Source organism: Megalobrama amblycephala, linkage group LG16 (assembly GCF_018812025.1).
Source record: "Megalobrama amblycephala isolate DHTTF-2021 linkage group LG16, ASM1881202v1, whole genome shotgun sequence".
NCBI classification, from domain to species: Eukaryota; Metazoa; Chordata; class Actinopteri; order Cypriniformes; family Xenocyprididae; genus Megalobrama; species Megalobrama amblycephala.
In genome coordinates this window covers 34,334,475-34,355,646 of record NC_063059.1, presented here as the reverse complement: position 1 = coordinate 34,355,646, position 21,172 = coordinate 34,334,475, and the positions used below count along the sequence as shown (strand labels likewise).

Here is a 21,172-nt window from a genome sequence, read left to right as displayed (position 1 = left end):
GCCATCACTATATAAGTCGTTTTTTTGTTTTTTTTGTTTTTTTTGGGCGCACCAAAAATATTCTCGTCGCTTTATAATATTAATATTGAACCACTGTACTCACATGAACTGATTTAAATGTTTTTAGTACATTAATGGATCTGGAAATGTCATTGCTCCTCACGGAGCCATCGGATTTCAACAAAAATATCTCAATTTGCGTTCCAAAGATTAACGGAGGTCTTACGGGTGTGAAACGCCACGAGGGTGAGTAATTAATGACAGAATATTCATTTTTGGGTAAACTAACCCTTTAAAACAGATTTCTGTATTAATTTAATCATATAAAAGTTGTTTATAAAGTTTTCTCTATGATATTATTATATTTTTTGTCTAAAAATATATATATTTAGAGAGATCACAGAACCGTTTTTTTTTTCTTTTAGAAAATCCTAATTCTGTCCTGTGTCAGTCTATACCTGACGTATATTATTCAACCCACTCCCAGACAGCCCACCTCTCTCTCTCACGCGCGCGCTCACACACACACACACACACACACACACACACACACACGCACGCACGCACACAGGCATTATGCTGATGGCTCATCGTGGGCTGTGCGCGGTTTTTTCATGTCCTGCCTGAGAACATGGTGAGCTATGAAGAGGAATTAAAAGCTGTGGAATAACACAGTCAGCGCATCATGTAAGACCGCTTAAACAATTTTCATAATCTCTCTTATAAGATGTCTTCATACTTTAGCCTCTTTATATTTTTATACGTACTTAATATCTCTGACAAATCATTCGGTGAAATGTTCACTTCGATGATGAGCGTGAATGAAGCTGTTTCCGCAGAAAGACAACTAATCGATCATTTAAGAATATACATAGAACTGGAAATACAAAGACTTGACGATCTTAAAAGGTAAGAGAAAGCAATTTGATAATTTATATGAATGTATTAAAGCGGTGATTAGTTAATTAAGCAATCTAAATAGCCACAAAAAGATGGTCACGTTTAAAAACTTCCCACACTTTGAAAGATATCAGTGACACTTTGTCTGAAAATGTGGTTACTGTGGCAAATTTTATAAAGGATATGTCTATGGCATGTAAGCCATATTCTGTTCAGATATTGGCATTTTAGTTTTTTTTTTTTTTATTTCAATGTAAAATTAAAATGACAAAAACTGGTTATAGCATTTCGGTTATACTTTATTTCAAGTATCTATAGTAATTACATGTAGTTAATTAATAGTACTCAGTACTTATTTGAGTAATTACAATGTAACTACGGCACTGTAAAATAAAGTGTAACCAAAAAAAGCGCTACCAGCATTTCTGTAGTATGTAAACATTTTGTAAACATGGCAACTGTACCAACACTAAAACTGAAAAAAGAGTAGTTTATAACTAAATTTGATTGATTTTAACAAAATGTGTTATTGCGTTTAACCTTTAAATGAAATATTAATCATTCTTTTACATTTTTTAGGTTCTTTTCAAGAGTCAAATCATTACACAGTGGGGTATACAGTGAGCCATCAGCTACCATAGCTAATCCAATTATTGCATTCAAACTGGTCAAAAGACTTAAGTCTGAATGGTTGAATGTTGTCCATAGCAATGAAGCCGAAGAAAACATCAAAGGTAATGCTGACCTTCACACAAGAGGCATTTAAGAAAATCCTTGATCTACAGCTTAATTTTTTTGACTATTGGCTTGCTTGTGTCCCACTTAACTCTAACCCTTCACAACCCCCGTTTACTTTCCTTCAGCTCTCAGGGAGGGCTACAGGAGGATGGAAGGCAGCTTACCCAAGCTGGAGGACCTTCAGGGGGCAGCACAGGGGCTGATGAGACTTCAGGATGTGTATGATCTGCGTGTGGAGGGGCTTGTGCAAGGGCACTTCCAGCAAATCACAAATGGAAATGCTGTTGATGTCTATAAGCCCCCTGTGTCTGATACACTCTCTGGGGATGATTGCTTCCTTATTGGAAAGGTAAAACAATTTTATTTTATCTATTATTTTCAATCTGCTTTTAAAAATGTATGCAAAACATAGTGTGGCTTTAAAGCGAATAATTTCTTATTTGTCACAAGCTTAATTCTTAGAGGGGTCGAGAAACGTTACTGCCCACACTCTCAAAGTTTGGAATGTATTGTGAATCTCTGGGAAAGCCTCTGGAAAAATGTGTTCAGAATGTGTTCCCACTTGAGCACACTTCCTGATGTAGATTCCATACGTCTCAATTTGTTTAGTAACTGGTGCCTCTTTTGTGGTTTATACTCCTCTTTCTTTGTGCATGAAGAAAAGCTCAGTTTTTTGTCTTCTTGTAATAAGCACCATCTGTTCTCTTCACCATCATCCATACAAGTATCAAGTGAAATGTGCTATTCTGCCAAAGATTGGCAACTTCTTTTAACATTCCTAAAGTAACGTATTAAATAACCAGTGACTAAATGGTTTTTGACAGAAATCCTTTTTTGCTGTTGTGTAAGACGTATTCTGAGCCCAAGTGTCAAACATGTGGGATGTCATCATCTTTTTTGCTTTTTCCCCCACATGTTGTATTTTTGTTTTGTTACATCTGTGAGAGCTTTGTGTTGGTAGGTCGCCTATGATTTGGAAGATTACTACCATTCTGTGCAGTGGTTTGAGGAGGCAGTTCGTCTCTTTCGAGGAACAGAATGGAGTCCAGAAAATGAAGGCACACTTGAAGATGCCCTAGACCATTTAGCTTTCTCTCATTTCAAGGTATGGCACCTCTAATAAAATAGATATGAATTTAACTAATACCCTGTGTACACCTGGTATTAAGATCCAATCTAAGGTGTACATGGGGTCCAACATATTTCAGATCACATTTTGACCCCTTATTTACACTGCACAACTCTGTGGCGCATTATGGCTCTGGCAAGGTTTCGTTCCGTCCTCTACACGGTGCCAACTCACACCAGGAGCATTTCAGAAGCGACGCGGCTGGATTCATGAGACCACAAGATTTGTCTGTCCTCTGTTGTTTTCCTTGATTTTTCGTGTTTTTAATGGCTAAATGGTTATATTTTGTCTGTTTTAATTGTGTTTATTGCTATGCCCCACATAGCCTACAGACAAAGTTAATAAACTTCAATACAGTCCAGTTATGGACAACAAGGATAAAAGATTTTCAAGTTTTTCAACTTCAAATCTCTTGTTGTAAATTTCTGGTCTTCTAGTGATGTGAAATATGATTGGGAGTCTACACAGGGTGATTATTTTGACATAATTTTGTATTTGAACTGCGCAACTTGAACACGGCGTCTGTCATAAATAGACGTGGCGCGGCGAGCCGCTTCTGAAATGTGGTGTAAACACAAGCCTTGACTAAAGTGGCAGATCAACTCTGGTGGCCGTGTTGGAGCCGTAACGCGCCGCAGACGCGCTGCAATGTAAATAAGGGGTGAGGTGTTCAGAAATGCATGTGGCCGCATTTCAGTGTGCCATACCAAAGTGCTCCAGATAACAGTGAAAATCTACCTATTTAAAAAGATTGTGGGTGGATTAAAATTTTTAAATTAAAAGTTTAAAAAAAAAATGTTCACATTATAGGGCTAATAACAAGGCTATTATAGTTAACTAAACACTTTTTAGTTAACTGAACATTTTTGTTACTTGAAATAAAATACAATTTAAAGCTGCAGTAGGTAACTTTTGTAAAAATGTATTTTTTACATATTTGTTAAACCTGTCATTATGTCCTAACAGTAGAATATGAGACAGATAATCTGTGAAAAAATCAAGCTCCTCTGGCTCCTCCCAGTGGTCCTATTGCCATTTGCAGAAATACACCGCTCCCGGTAAGAAACAACCAGTCAGAGCCAGGAGGAGTGTCTTAGCAGTGTCAATCAAGCTCGTGTGCGCTGATCACACCCCTCTCATACACAGCGCCAGTGCGTACAGGCGTTCAAATTCAAGATTACCGGTGTGCTGCAGCTTTGCTTATGGTGGACAAAATAAAATAAAATAAAGACGGGTAAACGGAAAAAGACAGATGACGATGATAAAAAAGCCAAAAAGAAAGAATTAGATAGAGCCCGAAATAAAACGAGGGTAAATATCGGAGCGGCTTTTCCGAGGTGGAGGGAGCTACGTGTCCTGAAAGGATTAAAAACCGATGCAGAGTTAGCCACATTTCTGCTTGACAAGTAAGTATCCCTGCTTGATTTGTTTCATTTTTTAAGAACCACACAACTAGGATAATTTCAAAACAGGCCTGCCCGTCCCCTGCCTGATGCTCCGCGCACACCACGGCTTCCTCTTCTCCCCACCCGTTGACTCCTCGAAGTCGCTGTGGGTGTGAATTCCTCATCGGAGCCCATTGACTCAGTGTCAAAACTCTAGCCGCATAACATACAGATAAAATGTCACGCACTGTGCAAAGCAACTATTGAAACCTACTAGTTCACTGGCTTGTCATGTTGCTGAAATAATGTACTAGCAAACCTTTAGCATTACATATCGATAGAATAATTACTTGCATACTGTAACGTTAGTTACCGTTATATTATCTTACTAGCTATTTATAACTTTTAGAAATAGTGCAATGTCATATAGTTACATTACATGTATTGCAAAATACGTAATGTTTTGAGGACCAAGTTTGTAGTCAAAGTGTGGGCAGGCCATAGTCAATGTAAATCATATTGATGTTTCGTCTGTACCAGTAAATGTGCCATAACTGTTTATCTGCCGTCATCGGTGGCCCTGCTTGCTTACTAGCCTGCGCGTTCACGGCAGGCTCCGTTGTGATGGGGGAGGAGCTGTGGAGGGAGGGCTGTAGCGCAGCAGAGATCAAGGGGGAGTGACCTGTGAGTTGTGCTTGTTCAAATGTTCAGGCTAAGTCAACGCTTTCTAAAAACTCCCTACTGCAGCTTTAAAAAACTTAAACTTTATTTTATTTCAGCTAGTAACCAAGATAACATTTCTAATTTTCATTTAGTTTAACTTTATGTAATAAAATAACAAACACAGAAAAAAAAAAAAAAAAACTACTAAAAATGACAAAAGCACAGTACAAAATTACTAAAACTTTAACTAAAATTAAAATGGTAAATAAAAATAATATAAAAAATACCCACATAGAAGGCAACGTTCTCAGGACCTTATGCAACGTTCCCTAAAAGTTCTCTCAAGGTGACAAAGATTCCGAAGCTTTACAGAACATTCGGGACGTTCCTAAAATGTCATGTTTTGGTAATGAAAGTGCTGCAGTTCAAGGTTCCTTATGTGACTTTAGGGGGACGTTCCATTTTGGTTATTTTATGTTCACATAAGAACATTACAAAGAGGACATTTGGGACGTTAACAGAACGTTCCCACATGGTCCTCTGTTGGTCATTTAATAACGTTCCCGATATGAGTTTAGGGGGAGGTTCTATTTTGGTTATTTTATGGTCAAGCGAGAACATTACAAAGAGGACATTTGGGAAGTTAACAGAACGTCCTATAGTAATAGTCCCCTAAACATTCCCAGAACATCCTGAATGTTCCCTGAAGGTTCACCAAATAACGTTCCCCAAACCTCATTTGAAAGTCGCTTTGGATAAAAGTAAATGTAAACCTTAAAAGAACTCCACATCGTGACCGTCTGTGAACGTACTGGGAACGTTACTAGGCAACATCCTTAACACAGTGGGGACGTTCTGAGAATGTTCTGGGAACATAACATTTCTAGCGGGGTAAAAACTAATTCAAAATATTCATAAAAACTCTCACCTCAAATTGCAAAAGTGTTTTGTAGTTTTAAACGTAGCTAGTTTAGTTTATCTTTCTTTGTCTTATCTTTGGTGGTTCTGTGTAATCCTTCTCTATGCATCTCTCTCTCTCTCTCTCTCTCTCTCTCTCTATATATATATATAAAGGTAGAAATATCTAACTATATGAAATACAATGTTTGTTTGTTTTTAGACTGGAAACATATCATACGCCCTCAGTCTCTCTCAGGAACTATTGCTTCATGGTAAACCTCTACAGTCTACTACCAACCAACAGCAATAAGTGAGACAGTGAGAGAGAGAAACATACTTGGCCAAACAGATTCATGTATTTTTAATTCATAAATAAGGATAAGTTTAAATATAATCTATACGGAAAATGTATTATATTACATCACAATTCTTGTCTTCAAGATCCTACGAACAGAAGGGTACATTTCAATGTGGAGAAGTATGAGAAGCTCCTTGATGAAAGGCCGCCTGTTACTAACCAAAGCTTGGCTTTGAAAAGGCCTGCCACCACTTATCTGAGAACCAGGAATGTCTATGAGAAGCTCTGCCAAACAAAAGGATCTCAGGTATCATTCCACGCTATGCTACACAACTTGTGATCGAGGCAATGTAGTGTTCAACATTCATCAGAGGCTATATTTTTCTATTCCAATGGTGGAAGTATTATAAGCAACACAAATATAAAATGTTAGCACAAATTAGAAAAGGGAAAGTATTCACACATTGCAAGGATGATTACAGTTTTGAAATGGAGTAAACTTCCATTATAATAATATGGTATCCATATGACTATTAAATGCTTCCTATCATAAAAAGAGCCAAAGTCAAAAGAAGAGCTATCCTGTGTGGATCTTGGTAGAATTCCTCATGGGGCTGCCTGGAGAAAATTACACAGCAGCTTACCAAAGTGAATTACTTCAGTTTTGGATCATGAAGAAGGTCACATGAAATAATGGCCTGCTTTAAATCTTAAAGGGTTAGTTCACCCAAAAATGAAATTTCTGTCATTAATTACTCACCCTCATGTCATTCCAAACCCACAAGACCTTCATTCATCTTTGGAACACAAATTAAGATATTTTTGATGAAATCCGAGAGCTTTCTGATCTCCCTGATCTCTCTAATCAGTCAGTGCTGGAGTCAACTCTGGCAGGGCAGGAAGAACAAACAGCTGCCAAAAAAACAAAAACAAGACCTGGGTAGCCTCCTGTCTACCATTGTATCAGAGAAAAAACAAAAAGAGGTGGGAAAGGGAGATGAATGTCAAGCCGGGAGAGGATATCTAGAGATGCCAGCAGACAGACTGAACAAAGAGCTCCAAACGTTCAAGGCCATGGAAGAGACCAATGCTACAGAAAACCCAATTTCTTGATGGAAAAGGCATGAATCAAGCCTCCCCATTCTTTCAGTGTTTGAAAAATATTACCTTTGCATTCCAGCATCAAGTTCAGCCTCTGAGAGAGTTTTCAGTACCTCATCTGTAGCCCACTAAGACTCTCAAGTGACAATATTGACACATTAGTTTTCCTGTCCAAAAATCTGCAGCTGGCAAAGGACCTGTCAAAAAAAATAAACACTGAAATGATGTGAGGATATGAACCCATTTTAATTGGGTTACTTCAGTTTTATTTTTTTCAAAATCAAAATTTAACCTATGTTCCCTGTAGGTTTTGTTGTTGCTGTTGTTGTTGTTTTTACATACATTTTGTTTGCACCATGCGATAAAAGAGATAAAAGATATGAAGATTTTTTTCCAAAATCAAAATGTAAACTATATTCCCTGAATGTAGGTTTTGTTACATTTTGCACATTTGTTACTGCAGTACGGAAGAAGATTAGGGCCAAGCAATAATAAAAAAATAAAACCATCTCGAGATTAAAGTTGTTAAATTTCGAGAAAAAACTCATTAATTTCAAGAAAAAAGTCGAAATAAAATGTTGAGAATAAACTCGTTAAATTACGAGAAAAAACGTGTTAAATTTCAAGAAAAAAGTCGAGATAAAATGTTGAGAATAAAGTCATTAAATTACGATAAAAAAGTCGTTAAATTATGAGAACAAATTCGTTAAATTATGAGAAAAATGTTGTTAAATTTCGAGAAAAAAGTTGAGATAAAATGTTGAGAATAAAGTCATTAAATTACGAGAAAAATGTCGTTAAATTACGAGAACAAAGTCATTAAATTATGAGAAAAAAGTCGTTAAATTACGAGAACAAATTCGTTAAATTACGAATTTGTTCTCATAATTTAACGACTTTTTTCTCGTAATTTAATGACTTTATTCTCATAATTTAACGAGTTTATTCTCAACATTTTATCTCAACTTTTTTTCTCGAAATTTAACAAGTTTTTTCTCGTAATTTAATGAGTTTATTCTCAACATTTTATTTCGACTTTTTTTCTCGAAATTTAACAACTTTAATGTCGAGATGGTTTTATTTTTTTATTATTGCTTGGCCCTAATCCTCTTCCGTACTGCAGTGTTTTAAGCAGTTTATTAATAAAATTGTTTCAATTCACTTATCTTATAAGGCTGGTTATTTGTCACCTATGGTATCGATTTAGTATCGATACCGAGGTATTACATTCTGGTGTCGTACCGAAGCCAAAATTGTGGTATTAGAACATCCCTACCCTATACACATCAACATCATAACAAATTTCAAGGCACAGAAAGGTAGTAGAGACATCGTTAAAATAGTCCATGAGACTACAGTGGTTCAACCTTAATGTTATGAAGCTACGAGAATACTTTTTGTATGCAAAAAGAAAAAACAAAACTAATGACTTTATTCAAAAATGTCTCCTTCTTCTACAGGGTCAACTGTTTGGTTACCCATATTCTTCAGAGTATCTTTTGTGTCCAACAGAAGAAAGAAATTCACACAGGTTTGGAACAACTTGAGGGAGAATAAATAATGACAGAATTTTCATTTTTGGGTTATTGTTATTTTAAGGTGGGGCACAATTAAATGAATGGCAAAACTCAGCATTTTGTTTGCGTACCCCCTCTGTCACCTCACAGTTTGGGAACCACTGGCCTAGATAAATGTACTTTTAACACAGTAATGTTAGAGTTTTATTGCATTCACGATGACAGCATTTGATTGAGGGTTAGAGTTAATTAGCTGTTAACTTAAAATATTTTTATGTTTATCAGTTAAACTCTTTCTTGTTTTAAATTATTATTTGAAGCCTCTTTGGAATACTTATGTTTCAAAGTTTTAGAAATAATAACACACTTTCTTTTTACAGCCAAAACATTTTGAGAACCCCAGGTTGTTCTGTGACTATTTCACCAATGGCAACCCTGGTTTACTTCTGCAACCAATTAAACGAGAGCTAATCAGCCTGCACCCATATGTTGTGCTCTTCCATGGTTTTGTCACCCGACCTGAAGCTAAAAGCATCAGAGAATATGCCGTGCCAGGGGTGAGTGCACTGTTTGCATTAAGGCTTAATGTGGAAACGTATGGAATATGTAACTCTTGGACTTGTACCAAGATGTGAAAGTAATTCATTGTAAATTAATTGATGAACCATGAACCATGCTGTCTTATGCACAAACAAGAGTGAGTGAATTTGGACTAGAACTCTCCAAATAACTGAGAAAGCCTTGTTTTTTTTTTTTTTTATTGTGAATTGGATGTTATTTAGCCTTTATGTTACTTGGATCATTTTTGCATTGAGGGAAAAAAAGTTGGCAGAGGCTTCAGCTCTCACTTGTTGAAAGTTCTCAGCTGAGGTTGTTCTGCCTTCATTTTATTTTAAATAATTTGTCTTCTACTGAATAAGACATTTTTCAGACACTTTTTATTTTACTGCATGCCAGTTACTGACTGACATGTAGAGACTCTTCAAAGTGTCTGTATAAAACCATTTTCTCAAGAGAGACACAAAATTTTGTGTGCTAGTTTTGCCTCATTTTCCAGACATATTTAACCACGGAACTTAAGCCAGCTTCAAACTGAGTTGGAAAGAAGATAAAGAGCACATTACGTGAATAAGTCATGCGGTCGGAATCAACTGTGCTTACAGCTCGTCAGTTATTCCACCCAGAGTGTTTTCGTAGGGGTAGACTGAGCATTAAATCACGTGTTTCCGTCATTGCTTTTTTTTAAGTCTTTGTCCCTGCCAGTAGTTCAGTATTTTTTTCTTTCTTTCTGAAATTCCCACATAACAGAAGCTGCAAGAGATTTTGTTATTATCTAGTTCTCTCACTGTATCTCCCTTCAAATCTTTATTCTTCACAGTGACCGAAATGTCTAGAAAATATTTAAATGCAAATGTTCATGTTTTCCTTCAGCTTAGAAGATCAGTGGTGGCATCAGGAGTAAATCAGGCCACTGCAGAATATCGCATCAGCAAAAGGTACAAGTCATGTTTTTCTAAAGGCCCCATCAAATCAAAGTTATATCAGCTCATCTTTAAGGCCCGGGTATACTTCATTTCCCGCGTTCTGCTCCGTCTCGTGCACAGTTGAGCGCGCAAGCCTTTCAAAGTATACTCCTTTGGCCGTAAGCGTGGGAAGACGTGTTCGGCGCGTGCAAATTATCTAGTGGACTGCTGTTTTCAAGCTCTCTGTTTGCAAGTCACTTGCAAATGCGCTGTTGTATGCAGACGCAGCCGAAGTATACTTTGGGCTTTATGCTAGTGTACTCCTACAACTTTCAATGGTGAATAATACAACTACTCAATGGTGAATAATACTAGTAGTAATACATCCAATTTCCAATAATATCCAATTTTTTCACTTTCTGTACTGCTTTAGTTTGTGAAGTGGCTCTCACATTAGAATAATGTCAATGATCTTTCAGTGCATGGCTTAAAGAGTCGGCCCATGAGGTTGTGGGCAAGGTGGATCGACGTATCACTATGGTCACTGGGTTGAATGTGCAGCCTCCTTATGCTGAATATCTCCAAGTTGTAAATTATGGCATTGGAGGACACTATGAACCTCATTTTGATCATGCCACAGTGAGTAACAAAAATGTTCTTTAATTCTGAATTTTCTAAAACATTCACACACATTTAAAGGTGCAATATGTAATATTTTGTGTCCGCTAGAGGTCGCTAGAGGCCTATTCAAAACAAAGGCGTAGCTTGATGACGGCAAGTTTGAGCGCTGAATCTTGGGACATGTGGTCTTCACCTCACAACCGGTGGAAATAATCGGGATAGGAGTCGGGAAGAAATCATGTTCATGGATGCGATTATTAACGTTACTGTAGTATGAAGCAGAGCAGGACCGAGTGTTGTGGGAGCTGAACGAGGAGCTGGAGCGATTGCGCAACAAACGCCGCGAGCAGCAGTGGGACTTTTATTATGACACAGTCGCCGGCGCTGCTTCCGCTTTTCCAGTCTTGAGTATGAGGTAACGCAGCTCTGTTTATTATATTAGATACATTTGAGTGTGTTGAAAATGATATAACGTTACTCTGTGCGTTCGCTTGGCGGCTGCTGTGAGACACTGTTACACACTGCAGTAAGATAGATCGATTTTAGAATATCATATTAAATGCTGGATGGTTTGTGTTGATAAATGGCATGCAATTAATTTTAAAAACATATTGTATGATGGAGAAAATGCTGTATTACTGTTACTAAAAATAAAGCTGCATCTGATTACGCTATGTTAGCTATTTCACAAAATAGTGTTTTTCTCTGAGGCATGGTAAAGCATGGTACTCGCAAAAAATCAAGAAAATTAGATTTAAACAATAAGACTAAACGTTTTGAGCTATATAACAATAATTCGTTTTCTGTCTATACATGTAACCAAACAATTGTTCCCTTGTCTATTAAAGCATATAATATATTAAAGCGTCTTTGGTGTTTCCATGGTTTAACGCAGGTAACGCGGGTATGACGCAATTGACAGCCTTGGTTAAAATTGCAATATTCTCACGATTTAGAAATAGTTGGAAACATTTGGGATGTTGTAAGTACTCAAGTGAACAAAATATATAACACTGGCCTAGTGGTTTTTGGATATTTTACTGCAAAATTCTTACATATTGCACCTTTAAGGAAAGGTTCTGATGCAGAGATTTACTACTTATAATGTATCTTACATATACAGTATAAGCCATGATGCATACACATTGTGTATAATGTGACTTTTTACAGTTTAAAATAGTTTTTTTTTTTATTGGCAGTCTGATTCGAGTCCATTGTACAGGCTAAAAACTGGAAATCGAGTGGCTACATTCATGATATATGTAAGTGAATAAATAGTTCAGCTCTTGCTCGCTTTCCTTCTTAATTAAATGAAAATATCTTGCCAATGAAGTTTTGAGTGAGAGAGCAAGTATGTTAGTTTTGGAAGCATTTAGCAGTAACCAAAATTAATTTAATGCTGCTTGAGTGAACCACATTTTTTTCCTTTTTAGTTGAGCTCTGTGGAAGCAGGAGGATTCACAGCCTTTATTTATGCTAACTTCAGTGTTCCTGTAGTGGAGGTACAGAATTACATACATCAGTCTCACAGATTCACTCAAGACAGAACACAACCATACTTCACTCTTGCACAGCTTGTTTCAGAATGCTGTGTCCTTCAATGCTGAGTAATAACAGATTGTTTTCTATTGAGGTCAGACATTTCGTTGGGTATCCCGTTACAACAAAAGCTTTGGGTTTGGGAGTCAGGGTTGTTTCAGTTAAATGAACTGTTGGTGAAACCTGAGAGATAGCTATATAGAAATTTGCACTTTCACCTCCAGGCACTCAGGTTTTCACCACCCACTAAGGGGATGTCATCTCTGCACAACCTCTCGCAAAAGAAAAAAGGAATATACGTTAAACAAGGTTCATAATCCAGGATTTTGGCTATTGTGTAAACTGTCAAAGAAGCTTTTAGACTTAATAAACATAATAAAACTATATTGGGAGTTTTCTTTATTCTCTATAAGGAGTGTATTTGACTTTTTTGTGTTTTCTTTCTAGAATGGTGCTCTCTTCTGGTGGAATCTTCATAGAAATGGTCAAGGAAATGGTGACACTCTTCATGCTGGCTGCCCTGTCATTGTTGGTGATAAATGGGGTATGATTGCTGTATCACATGGTGTCTTGTTTACCAAAATAAGGAAAGAACTTTCATTTGACAGACAGTCATATCCAAAGGAATTTACATTGCATTCAAGGTATACATTTAATTCATTCCCTGGTAATTGAACCTATGACTTTTTTTGCTTGCACCACACACACACACACACTACTGTTTGAGCTACAGGAATGCTCTAACTGGAGGTAGTAATTCTGTAGAAGAAGCATGAAAAAAGTGAACATTCAGTGAATTGAGAATGGTTAATGAAGCTTTTATGGGATATTATTTACTAGGGATGTCCTTATGTGTGCTATATCAAGGCTTTTAACCCTTAAATGCATGAATCTTTCGTCAATCATTCTTACATATTCGGGTCTTTAGCGACCCGGATCTATATCTAACACGATATCTTGATAATATAAAAATTCCCCTAATTTAAGAATAACCATTACAGAAGAATAAAATGAAGCATATTTTGTTACCTTTTGGAGCTTGGAAGGGTTCATTTTGAGCAGATGTTTTATGCCATCATCACTGCCCTCGTCAGAGCTAATTTCCCAGTACATTTAGCAAAATGATAGTTTTGAGAATATGTTTGAGTTCGCGATCTATGAGCCTATTTGCAATCACAAACATATTCTCAAAACTATCATTTTCAACATGCTCAAATTCAATATTTTGATCGCTAACAGCTTCACCATATTTGACTGCATTCAGTACTTTGCAGTAAAACGCTGAGCCATTTCATGTTTTGCCTATTCTTTCGTTTTCTGTCTGAATGAAACGTCACTTCATCATTGTGTATCAAACATTGCTACTTTGTGGAATAACGGTGAATTGCGCTAATTCTGTTATCAAAGATTAAATTATTGTTATGCATAAAAAATATATACGTACACTGATACACACCTCGGGTCGTTAGCGACCCTATACAATTTTTACAAAAAAATTAAAGGAAAATAGGTATTCTTTTATTCTTTTATGATTTTTTTCTTGTTCTTTTCTTTATAATGAATTGATTGAGGAATACTAAGAAGGTTGATGTCTGATTTTGAAAAATGAATGAGGAGGAGGGTATTGAATGATGTCCTGGGTTGTTAAAGACCCGAGGTATGCATTTAAGGGTTAAAGCCACATGCTTTCTGTGAGGAACACACCAAATAAAGGCATTCACTGTCTTTTCTTTTCCAGTTGCCAATAAGTGGGTTCATGAGTATGGACAAGAGTTCCGACATCGTTGTAGCCTTAATCCTGAGGAGTGAAGGAAGCATGATACCATTTAAAGTACAAGAGTCGCCCCCCTTAAAGTGGCAATGATAGCAAGTGATGAAGTGAAAGACTGAGAATGAAGGGGTAAAGCATTTGAGAGCTAAAATTATCTGCCTTCATATATGATTTGAGTTCCCAGCATTGGGAAGAGAGGCACATGGATAATTTTCATGGATGTTTGAAGGGCACATGAAATAGAGAGAGATTTCAACTGTGTGTGTTTGTGTGTGGGTTAGGGAATGGTTTGGTATGCAGCCCACAGGGCAAGCTGACCTCTTGTTCCTGCTTCCAAAGATAAACACCAAAACAATTGAAAATACAGCTGTTTACATGAGTACCTGATGATGATTTGTTTTGATGAGTAGTTTGTGGTAACATCTTTTCTGTTCTGACAGCAAACACTATATACATATTTTTATAATTAATTACAATACACATTGAAATAGGATAATGATTTGCCCACTTGGATGTTTGTTAGCTTTTAAATCTGGTGCAACTGTACATTGTTTATGGTTGCAAAGCAACTTCCAAAAACGTTCCATGTTGTAAACATAAATAAATAATAAAATGAGATTAACCTTTTCTTTGTTAACTTTTCTTTGTAAAAAGTATTTAATTTATTGGCATACTGTGGTTGAATTTTCATCAGAACAATGTATTGCTATATATTACATTGCCATGACATAAAATAACAAAATATTAATAGATAACTTTAAATGTAATGTTAATATTAATAGTGGCCACCAAGTTTTCAAAATATCCTTTAGGAATTTATTGCTATATCTCCAGATTCCTGACAACATTTATGATAATATTTAAGCACTCCTTTTCTTTTAAAACTTTCTTTAAAAACAAATCCAAAATGTACAATCATTAAGTGTAATACAGACCACTGCTGTCCTCTGCTGCTGGATTAATGTAAGAGTTACTTGATTAGAAGCACATTTTATCCAGAGGATTGTTCCCACTATGCTACTGAGGTACATGCCTTTCTGAAATTCTCTTAAGTTATTATTATAATTATTAATGTGAGACTCTTGTAATTGCTGACCTTAATAAAATTGTTATAAAAAAAATAATGTAATTCATTTCGGTATTCTAAAGTATCTCAATGTGATGTGATGTGACACAAAACAGTGCTGATCTGAGAAGAGTATTCTGTTTTTGCACAGTCCATCACACTCACAGCACAAAGAACTTGAGAGTGTAACACAGAGTCCTAACCAGCTGTCACTGAATCTCATGGATATTTATAAAGAAAAGAAGAACTTGACTTTGCTGCCTGTAGAGTGTGTAACCTCACAGTGTTGGATGTGCAAATGCCCAAAAGAAAAACCATAAGATGGTCTAACCAGGCAGGCTCTGTGGCGCAATGGATAGCGCATTGGACTTCTAGATTACAAAATGAGGCCATTCAAAGGTTGTGGGTTAGAGTCTCACCAGAGTCGTGAATTTTGGTATTTTATTAACCCTATACTGAACCATCCATTGGAAATGTTCATACAGTAGGCTACATCATATCGAATTGTGAATGACGCTCCAAAAATGTGTAATGGGGGTGCTGGGAGTCCTGCTAATCAAAGCTGGCCAACAAACACAGAGGCTTGCCACCCCAACTCAGTTGTCAACAAATTGTTTTAAGCTATCCATCATATGCATGTCTTTGCAGCTTTTGTGAATGGAGCTCCAAAAACGTGTAACGAGGGTGCTGGGAGTCCTTTTAAACACAGTTGGCCAACAAACACAGAGGCTAGCCAGCTGTGTCAATAAACTCTTTTATGCTATCTAGTGACTGTTCCATGATTTTACTCTTTTGTGGATCTTTTGATCCTCTGGGTCACCCTTCCAGGAGCAGCACATAGAGGTAGGTGCCGTGGCTTAGTTGGTTAAAGTGCCTGTCTAGTAAACAGGAGATCCTGGGTTTGAATCTCAGTTGTGCCTCTCCTCTGATGGCTTTGCTCTCTAGGTTTGTTGGATAAGAGGGCCTCACAGAGGCTCAAGAACTTGTCTTTCCTGCCTGCAGAGTGTGCAATCTCACTGTGTTAGATGTGCAAATGCCCAGAAGAAAAACCATCACATGGCCCAGAGGGACAACTGGGCAGGCTCTGTGGAGTGTATTAGTGATAGTGCATTGAACTCCAGTTTGCAAAATAAGGCCATTCAAAGGATGTGGGTTTGAATCCCACCAGAGTTGTGATTTTTTTTTTTTTTATCTTTTATTAACCCTATACTGCACACCGTTGCCCTCAGGCAACATAAAGCTTTTGAGGCCTCTTGTTCTCAGTGTATTCAGTTAAATAATGTCAGTCAAGTCAAAAGGCTTCAAATCATGCCCAAGAACTACCCATATGGGAGTCACTGTCTTGCATCACTTGGATCCAGGACTTCAGAAATGTATATAAATCATATCGAATTGGCATTTCCATGCAAAATGCAGTGCAAGAAAACAACCATCACATGGAAGGGTCTGACCTGCTTGCTTCCATTATAACCCACTATCTACAGTCAGGTCCATAAATATTGGGACATCGACACAATTCTAATCTTTTTGTCTCTATACACCACTACAATGGATTTGAAATGAAACGAACAAGATGTGCTTTAACTGCAGACTTTTAGCTTTAACTTGAGGGTATTTACATCCAAATCAGGTGAACGGTGTAGGAACGGTGTACAACAGTTTGTATATGTGCCTCCCACTTTTTAAGGGACCAAAAGTAATGGGACAATTGACTGCTCAGCTGTTCCATGGCCAGATGTGTGTTATTCTCTCATTATCCCATTTACAAGGAGCAGATAAAAGGTTCAGAGTTCATTTCAAGTGTGCTATTTGCATTTGGAAGCTGTTGCTGTCAACTCTCAATATGAGATCCAAAGGGCTGTCACTATCAGTGAAGCAAGCCATCATTAGGCTGAAAAAACAAAACAAACCCATCAGAGAGAGAGCAAAAACTTTAGGTGTGGCCAAATCAACTATTTGGAACATCCTTAAAAAGAAAGAACTCACCGGTGAGCTCAGCAACACCAAAACCGGAAGACCACGGAAAACAACTGTGGTGGATGACTGAAGAATTCTTTCCCTGGTGAAGAAAACACCCTTCACAACAGTTGGCCAGATCAAGAACACTCTCCAGGAGGTAGGTGTATGTGTGTCAAAGTCAACAATCAAGAGAAGACTTCACCAGAGTGAATACAGAGGGTTCACCACAAGACCAAGTGAGTTTAAAGTGTTCATATTGTTGACTGTTCTTGAATTGTTCTTAAATGTTTCAGAACATTTTATTACTTTTTACTCGTATCTCTACATTTGCTTGCTTTAATAATTCATTTCGAAATTTCTGTGTAGTTTACTACCACATTTGCTTATGGAAATCTCTTGGCTCTTGCACACACGGACCAGCCATCACCACAGAGATGTGCCAGATTTCCTTTCGCATTCTGTAGCTTAGATGGTCTTTGCAGCTTTTGTGAATGGAGCTCCAAAAACATGTAACAGGGGTGCTGGGAGTCCTGGGTTTGAATCCCAGCGGTCCCTTTGTTAATACTTGTGTGCCTCAAGCCTGTGAACCTTGGCAAATGTGTGCTTTTCTGATAATGGACCATGAACAGGGAAACCCAGGAGCTCAGTTGTCAGTAAACTCTATTGAGCTATGTAGTGCCTGTTCCACAATTTGGCTCTTTTCTGGATGTTTTGATCCTCTGAGTTGCCCTTCCTAGGGCAACACAGAGTTTGGTGCTGTGGCTTAGTTGGTTAAAGTGCTTGTTTGGTAAACAGAAGATCTTGGGTTCAAATCCCAGCAGTGCCTTTGGTGATACCCTTTGCCATTTGCAAACCAGCCCTCAGCTTTTATCGAAGGACAGCGACCCAAGCTAATATGTTGTGGCAGCAAGGTGCCATGGCTTAGCTGGTCAAAGCGCCTGTCTTTTAAACAGGAGATCCTGGATTAGAATCCCAGCGATGCCTCCTCTCCGATGGTTTTGCTCACCGGCCTTGTTCTTGGACAAGAGGGCTTCAGCATTGTTTATTTTTGATATGATTATTAAAGTGTGTTTTAACATTTGCTGGTTCCCACCTCCTTCTTCCCTTAACAACATACCTTGTTACAGTAACATATTATTTTTAAAAACAAAATTGATTAATTTTTCAAATAAGTAATGCAAGTTACTTTGTTTTCCCATTTATTGACTGACAACTCTCCTGTCCCCATATTGAGAGAAATTGGGACTGCAGAGGCATTGTGCACGCTGTTTGAACATGATGGTTATTCCAGACTAGCGCTAGATTAAATGTGAGCATACATTTACTCATTTCGTATTTCTCCTGTGACCTATTCTTCAGTATTCCAGAATGGCAGCACAGCCGAAGGCTTGTTTGTTTGAACTGTGCCCTCTAATATACAGGCGTGAATTTGCATTTCCTTCGGCCTGAGACTTATTTCACTTTTGGTGTGAAAAGGCCTTTACATTTACCAAAAAATAACCTTTTTGTTGTTATAAAAACAAAGAAACAAATGATAACAAGTAACACAAAAGTAACGCTTTACTTTCCATAAAAAGTAACTAAGTAATACAATTAGTTACTTTTTTAGGGAGTAACGTAATATTGTAAAGCATTACTTTTAAAAGTGACTTTCCCCAAAACTGTTTATAGCACACAAACACAAAAATAAAATATGAGCTTTCTGAGATTTCAAAAACAATCTCACCTATAAATAGTCTTGTTTTACAGACAAGAAAAACCTGAAAAACATTTCACACTCAAACGATGGAAAATATTGAAGCACATTAACTGAAATAAGCAATTGTTTTCTCAATTTATAATACTTTAACAAGTCAGTTTTATTTCTACTAACTTCATAACAGCAGGTTTATTTTAACAGCTATGAATCAATTTACCATACAACATGTTTAAAAAGTAACAAATTAAAGACAGTGAAAGACAAGTGTAAAATGAAGTGGAGAACACATTTAGTGTTGAATTGTCAATCATTTTCTTGTTTTTCTATGTGGTTCCATAATTCTTCGTTCAGCCTTTTTTTCTTTCATTTTCCCCCTCAAACTTCAGACTCAGCCCTCAGAGAACTGTCTGAAGAGGAACTCTGATCTTTTGTCACTGAAACTAGGCACAAAATGAATCTGCAGGATTTCAGAGAAACCCTCAGACAAACTGGGTGCCACAAATTTTTTCCTACAGGGAACAAGAAAAAGGGCTTGTATGAGTTAGCCAATAAAGACGGTGATTTCCCAGCAAAATGATCTGGTATGGTGGAATAAGCTCAGTTTGCGGCTGTTCACTCACTTGTAGCTGTGAAACACCATGTCATTGACAGGAACATGCTTGGTGGCAGAAGGAACCATCTCACGAAACTAAAGACAGCAAAAAACAAACAAAACAAAAACAACAACAACAAAAAACAAGATAACATCAATCAGTGACTCACTGTGCATTTCTGAGCTTCAATTCTGAAGAATTTCATATTTAAAGTCACTATGAAAAGGAAGTTGTGATAGTCTTTCCTTCCCTATGGTGGTGTAAATCTGAGTGAAAGGGCTTCTCAAATTAGAAAAGATTTAGGGTGGGACTTGATTTTGTCCATGGGGATTTGATTGGATGGTTGTGGTTTGCTATTGGTCAATCTCATGTGAGTGACATGTTGTCCCACCTTTGCGCCAGTAAACGCAATCTTCAGAGAAGTGAATTTTCAAATTAATTAAAATAATAATAATAATAATAATAATAATAATAATAATAATAATAATGTGCATGGATAAAATATTTATAATAAATACTGAAATATTCCACAAAAAAATAAGTATTGTTCATTTTGATTTCATGGTGACTTTAATGTAAGAAAAAACTACAGTAAAGACATATACCCTGTTGTTATGCTTTGCTTGTTCCAGACTCGCAGTGAAGTTGAAACACCTGCAGGGGACTCCAGTGTTGTGACTGACATCTACATATCTGTGGAGAAAATCATTGATGGTGCCATTTCAGCTGAAAGACAAAGATAAATAAGCATCTGCTTTGGAAACAGAGGTAAGCACCTTTTTCTAGACTCGGGGTCAGGGTTAGTGTTGTCCACCACTACGCTCTGGCCTTCCTTCAGAGCGCGTTCACAGGCCGACACACAATGCTGCCAGGAGCCAAGCATGTCCTAGAGTTCATGTGCAGATGGCACAGCATTAAAAGGCAGTTAAATCAAGATATTATACACATGTAGAACCTCCAAATCTTCTAAACCAGAAATGCTCGATCCTGCTCTATGAGATCTACTTGTTGTCTGTGGGTTCTCTGTTGTGTCAGCTATGTTACTCAACTTACCCTGTTCACATATGCATAGCCCTTTGGAATGATGTGTGTCTGGAAGAACGTGGATTTGCCCGCTGAAAAAATAACAACACAGGGGTTATATAATAAAAAATGATCACCTGGAGGGAGTAAGAAGAAAAAACAAACACTGAAAAAAATGACTCACATCCAGGGAATCCCACTGCTACAATCACTTCCTGTTTGGTAGATGTGAGGGAGGTGTCAGGAGGATCGTAAAGACGCATTTTAGAGTCTAATTTCCTCTGGACAATGATACAAAAACACAAAATATTATTACAGATGCTTAGTACAGTAATGTCCAAAAGTTTGGGGTCAGTAAGAATTTTTTTTTTTTATGTTTTTGAAAGCAGTCTCTCATGTTCACCAAGACTGCATTTATTTGATCAAAAATACTGTAATATTGTGAAATGTTTTTACAATTTAAAATAACTTTGTCATTTAAATAGATTTTAAAATTTCATTTATTTCTGTGATGCAAAGCTGAATTTTCCGCATCATTACTCCAGTCTTCAGTGTCACATGATCCTTCAGAAATCATTCTAATATTCTGATTTGCTGTTCAAGACGCATTTCTTCTTATTATTATTTTTTAATGTTGAAAACGATGCTTAAAACCTTTGTGGAAACCATAACACGTTTTTTCAGGATTTTTCATTTTTTCAAAAGAACAGCATTTATTTGATATACATTTTTTTGTAACATTATAAATGTATTTAGTGCCAATTTTGATCAATTTAATCAATCTTTACTAAATAAAAAAAATCTTAC

General features: G+C 37.0%; 2 protein-coding genes and 2 non-coding genes across 7 annotated transcripts in view; 3 read left to right on the top strand and 1 right to left on the bottom strand.

The window, feature by feature from the left end:
* Positions 1–548: 548 nt before the first annotated feature.
* On the top strand, positions 549–14,652 carry p4ha3 (prolyl 4-hydroxylase, alpha polypeptide III). Of its 4 annotated transcripts, none has more exons than XR_007180561.1 (14): positions 549–909; positions 1,480–1,634; positions 1,764–1,987; positions 2,600–2,743; positions 5,936–5,987; positions 6,157–6,320; positions 9,012–9,188; positions 10,063–10,127; positions 10,574–10,733; positions 11,915–11,977; positions 12,149–12,217; positions 12,479–12,563; positions 12,702–12,798; positions 13,993–14,652. XR_007180561.1 is itself a non-coding variant. In XM_048161738.1 (14 exons), exons 4-14 carry the CDS (start codon positions 1,787–1,789, stop codon positions 14,000–14,002), a joined length of 1,302 nt encoding a protein of 433 aa, XP_048017695.1. In that variant the 5' UTR covers positions 559–687; positions 840–909; positions 1,480–1,634; positions 1,764–1,786; the 3' UTR covers positions 14,003–14,652. The 4 variants fall into 4 exon arrangements, 3 of the variants coding, with proteins under 3 accessions (XP_048017693.1, XP_048017694.1, XP_048017695.1); XM_048161738.1 differs by lacking the exon at positions 12,479–12,563 and having other exon boundaries at positions 559–687; positions 840–909; positions 12,702–12,898; XM_048161736.1 differs by lacking the exon at positions 12,479–12,563 and having other exon boundaries at positions 12,702–12,898.
* Positions 14,653–15,428: 776 nt separating this feature from the next.
* Positions 15,429–15,518, top strand: trnar-ucu. Its single transcript is given in 2 exon segments — positions 15,429–15,465; positions 15,483–15,518. It is a non-coding gene; the product is annotated as a tRNA-Arg (tRNA).
* A 2,284-nt stretch (positions 15,519–17,802) lies between these two features.
* On the top strand, positions 17,803–17,876 carry trnat-ggu. The gene has a single exon. It is a non-coding gene; the product is annotated as a tRNA-Thr (tRNA).
* Positions 17,877–18,884: 1,008 nt separating this feature from the next.
* LOC125249441 (bifunctional polynucleotide phosphatase/kinase-like) overlaps positions 18,885–21,172 on the bottom strand; it is an 8,567-nt gene continuing 6,279 nt past the window's right edge. Inside the window, exons 12-17 of the mRNA XM_048161735.1 lie at positions 20,550–20,646; positions 20,396–20,457; positions 20,119–20,228; positions 19,948–20,035; positions 19,370–19,437; positions 18,885–19,258 (exon numbers count right to left, since the gene is read on the bottom strand). Coding sequence (XP_048017692.1) covers positions 19,138–19,258; positions 19,370–19,437; positions 19,948–20,035; positions 20,119–20,228; positions 20,396–20,457; positions 20,550–20,646 — 546 coding nt within the window. The 3' untranslated portion in view covers positions 18,885–19,137. The remainder of the gene's footprint in view (positions 19,259–19,369; positions 19,438–19,947; positions 20,036–20,118; positions 20,229–20,395; positions 20,458–20,549; positions 20,647–21,172) is intronic.

Coding starts and splice junctions, on each gene's coding strand:
- p4ha3 (XM_048161736.1), top strand. CDS start 728: ATGTCTTCATACTTTAGCCTCTTTATATTTTTATACGTACTTAATATC. Junction 5,988..6,156: donor TCAGGAACTATTGCTTCATG/GTAAACCTCTAC, acceptor CTTGTCTTCAAG/ATCCTACGAACAGAAGGGTA. Junction 11,978..12,148: donor TGGCTACATTCATGATATAT/GTAAGTGAATAA, acceptor TTTCCTTTTTAG/TTGAGCTCTGTGGAAGCAGG.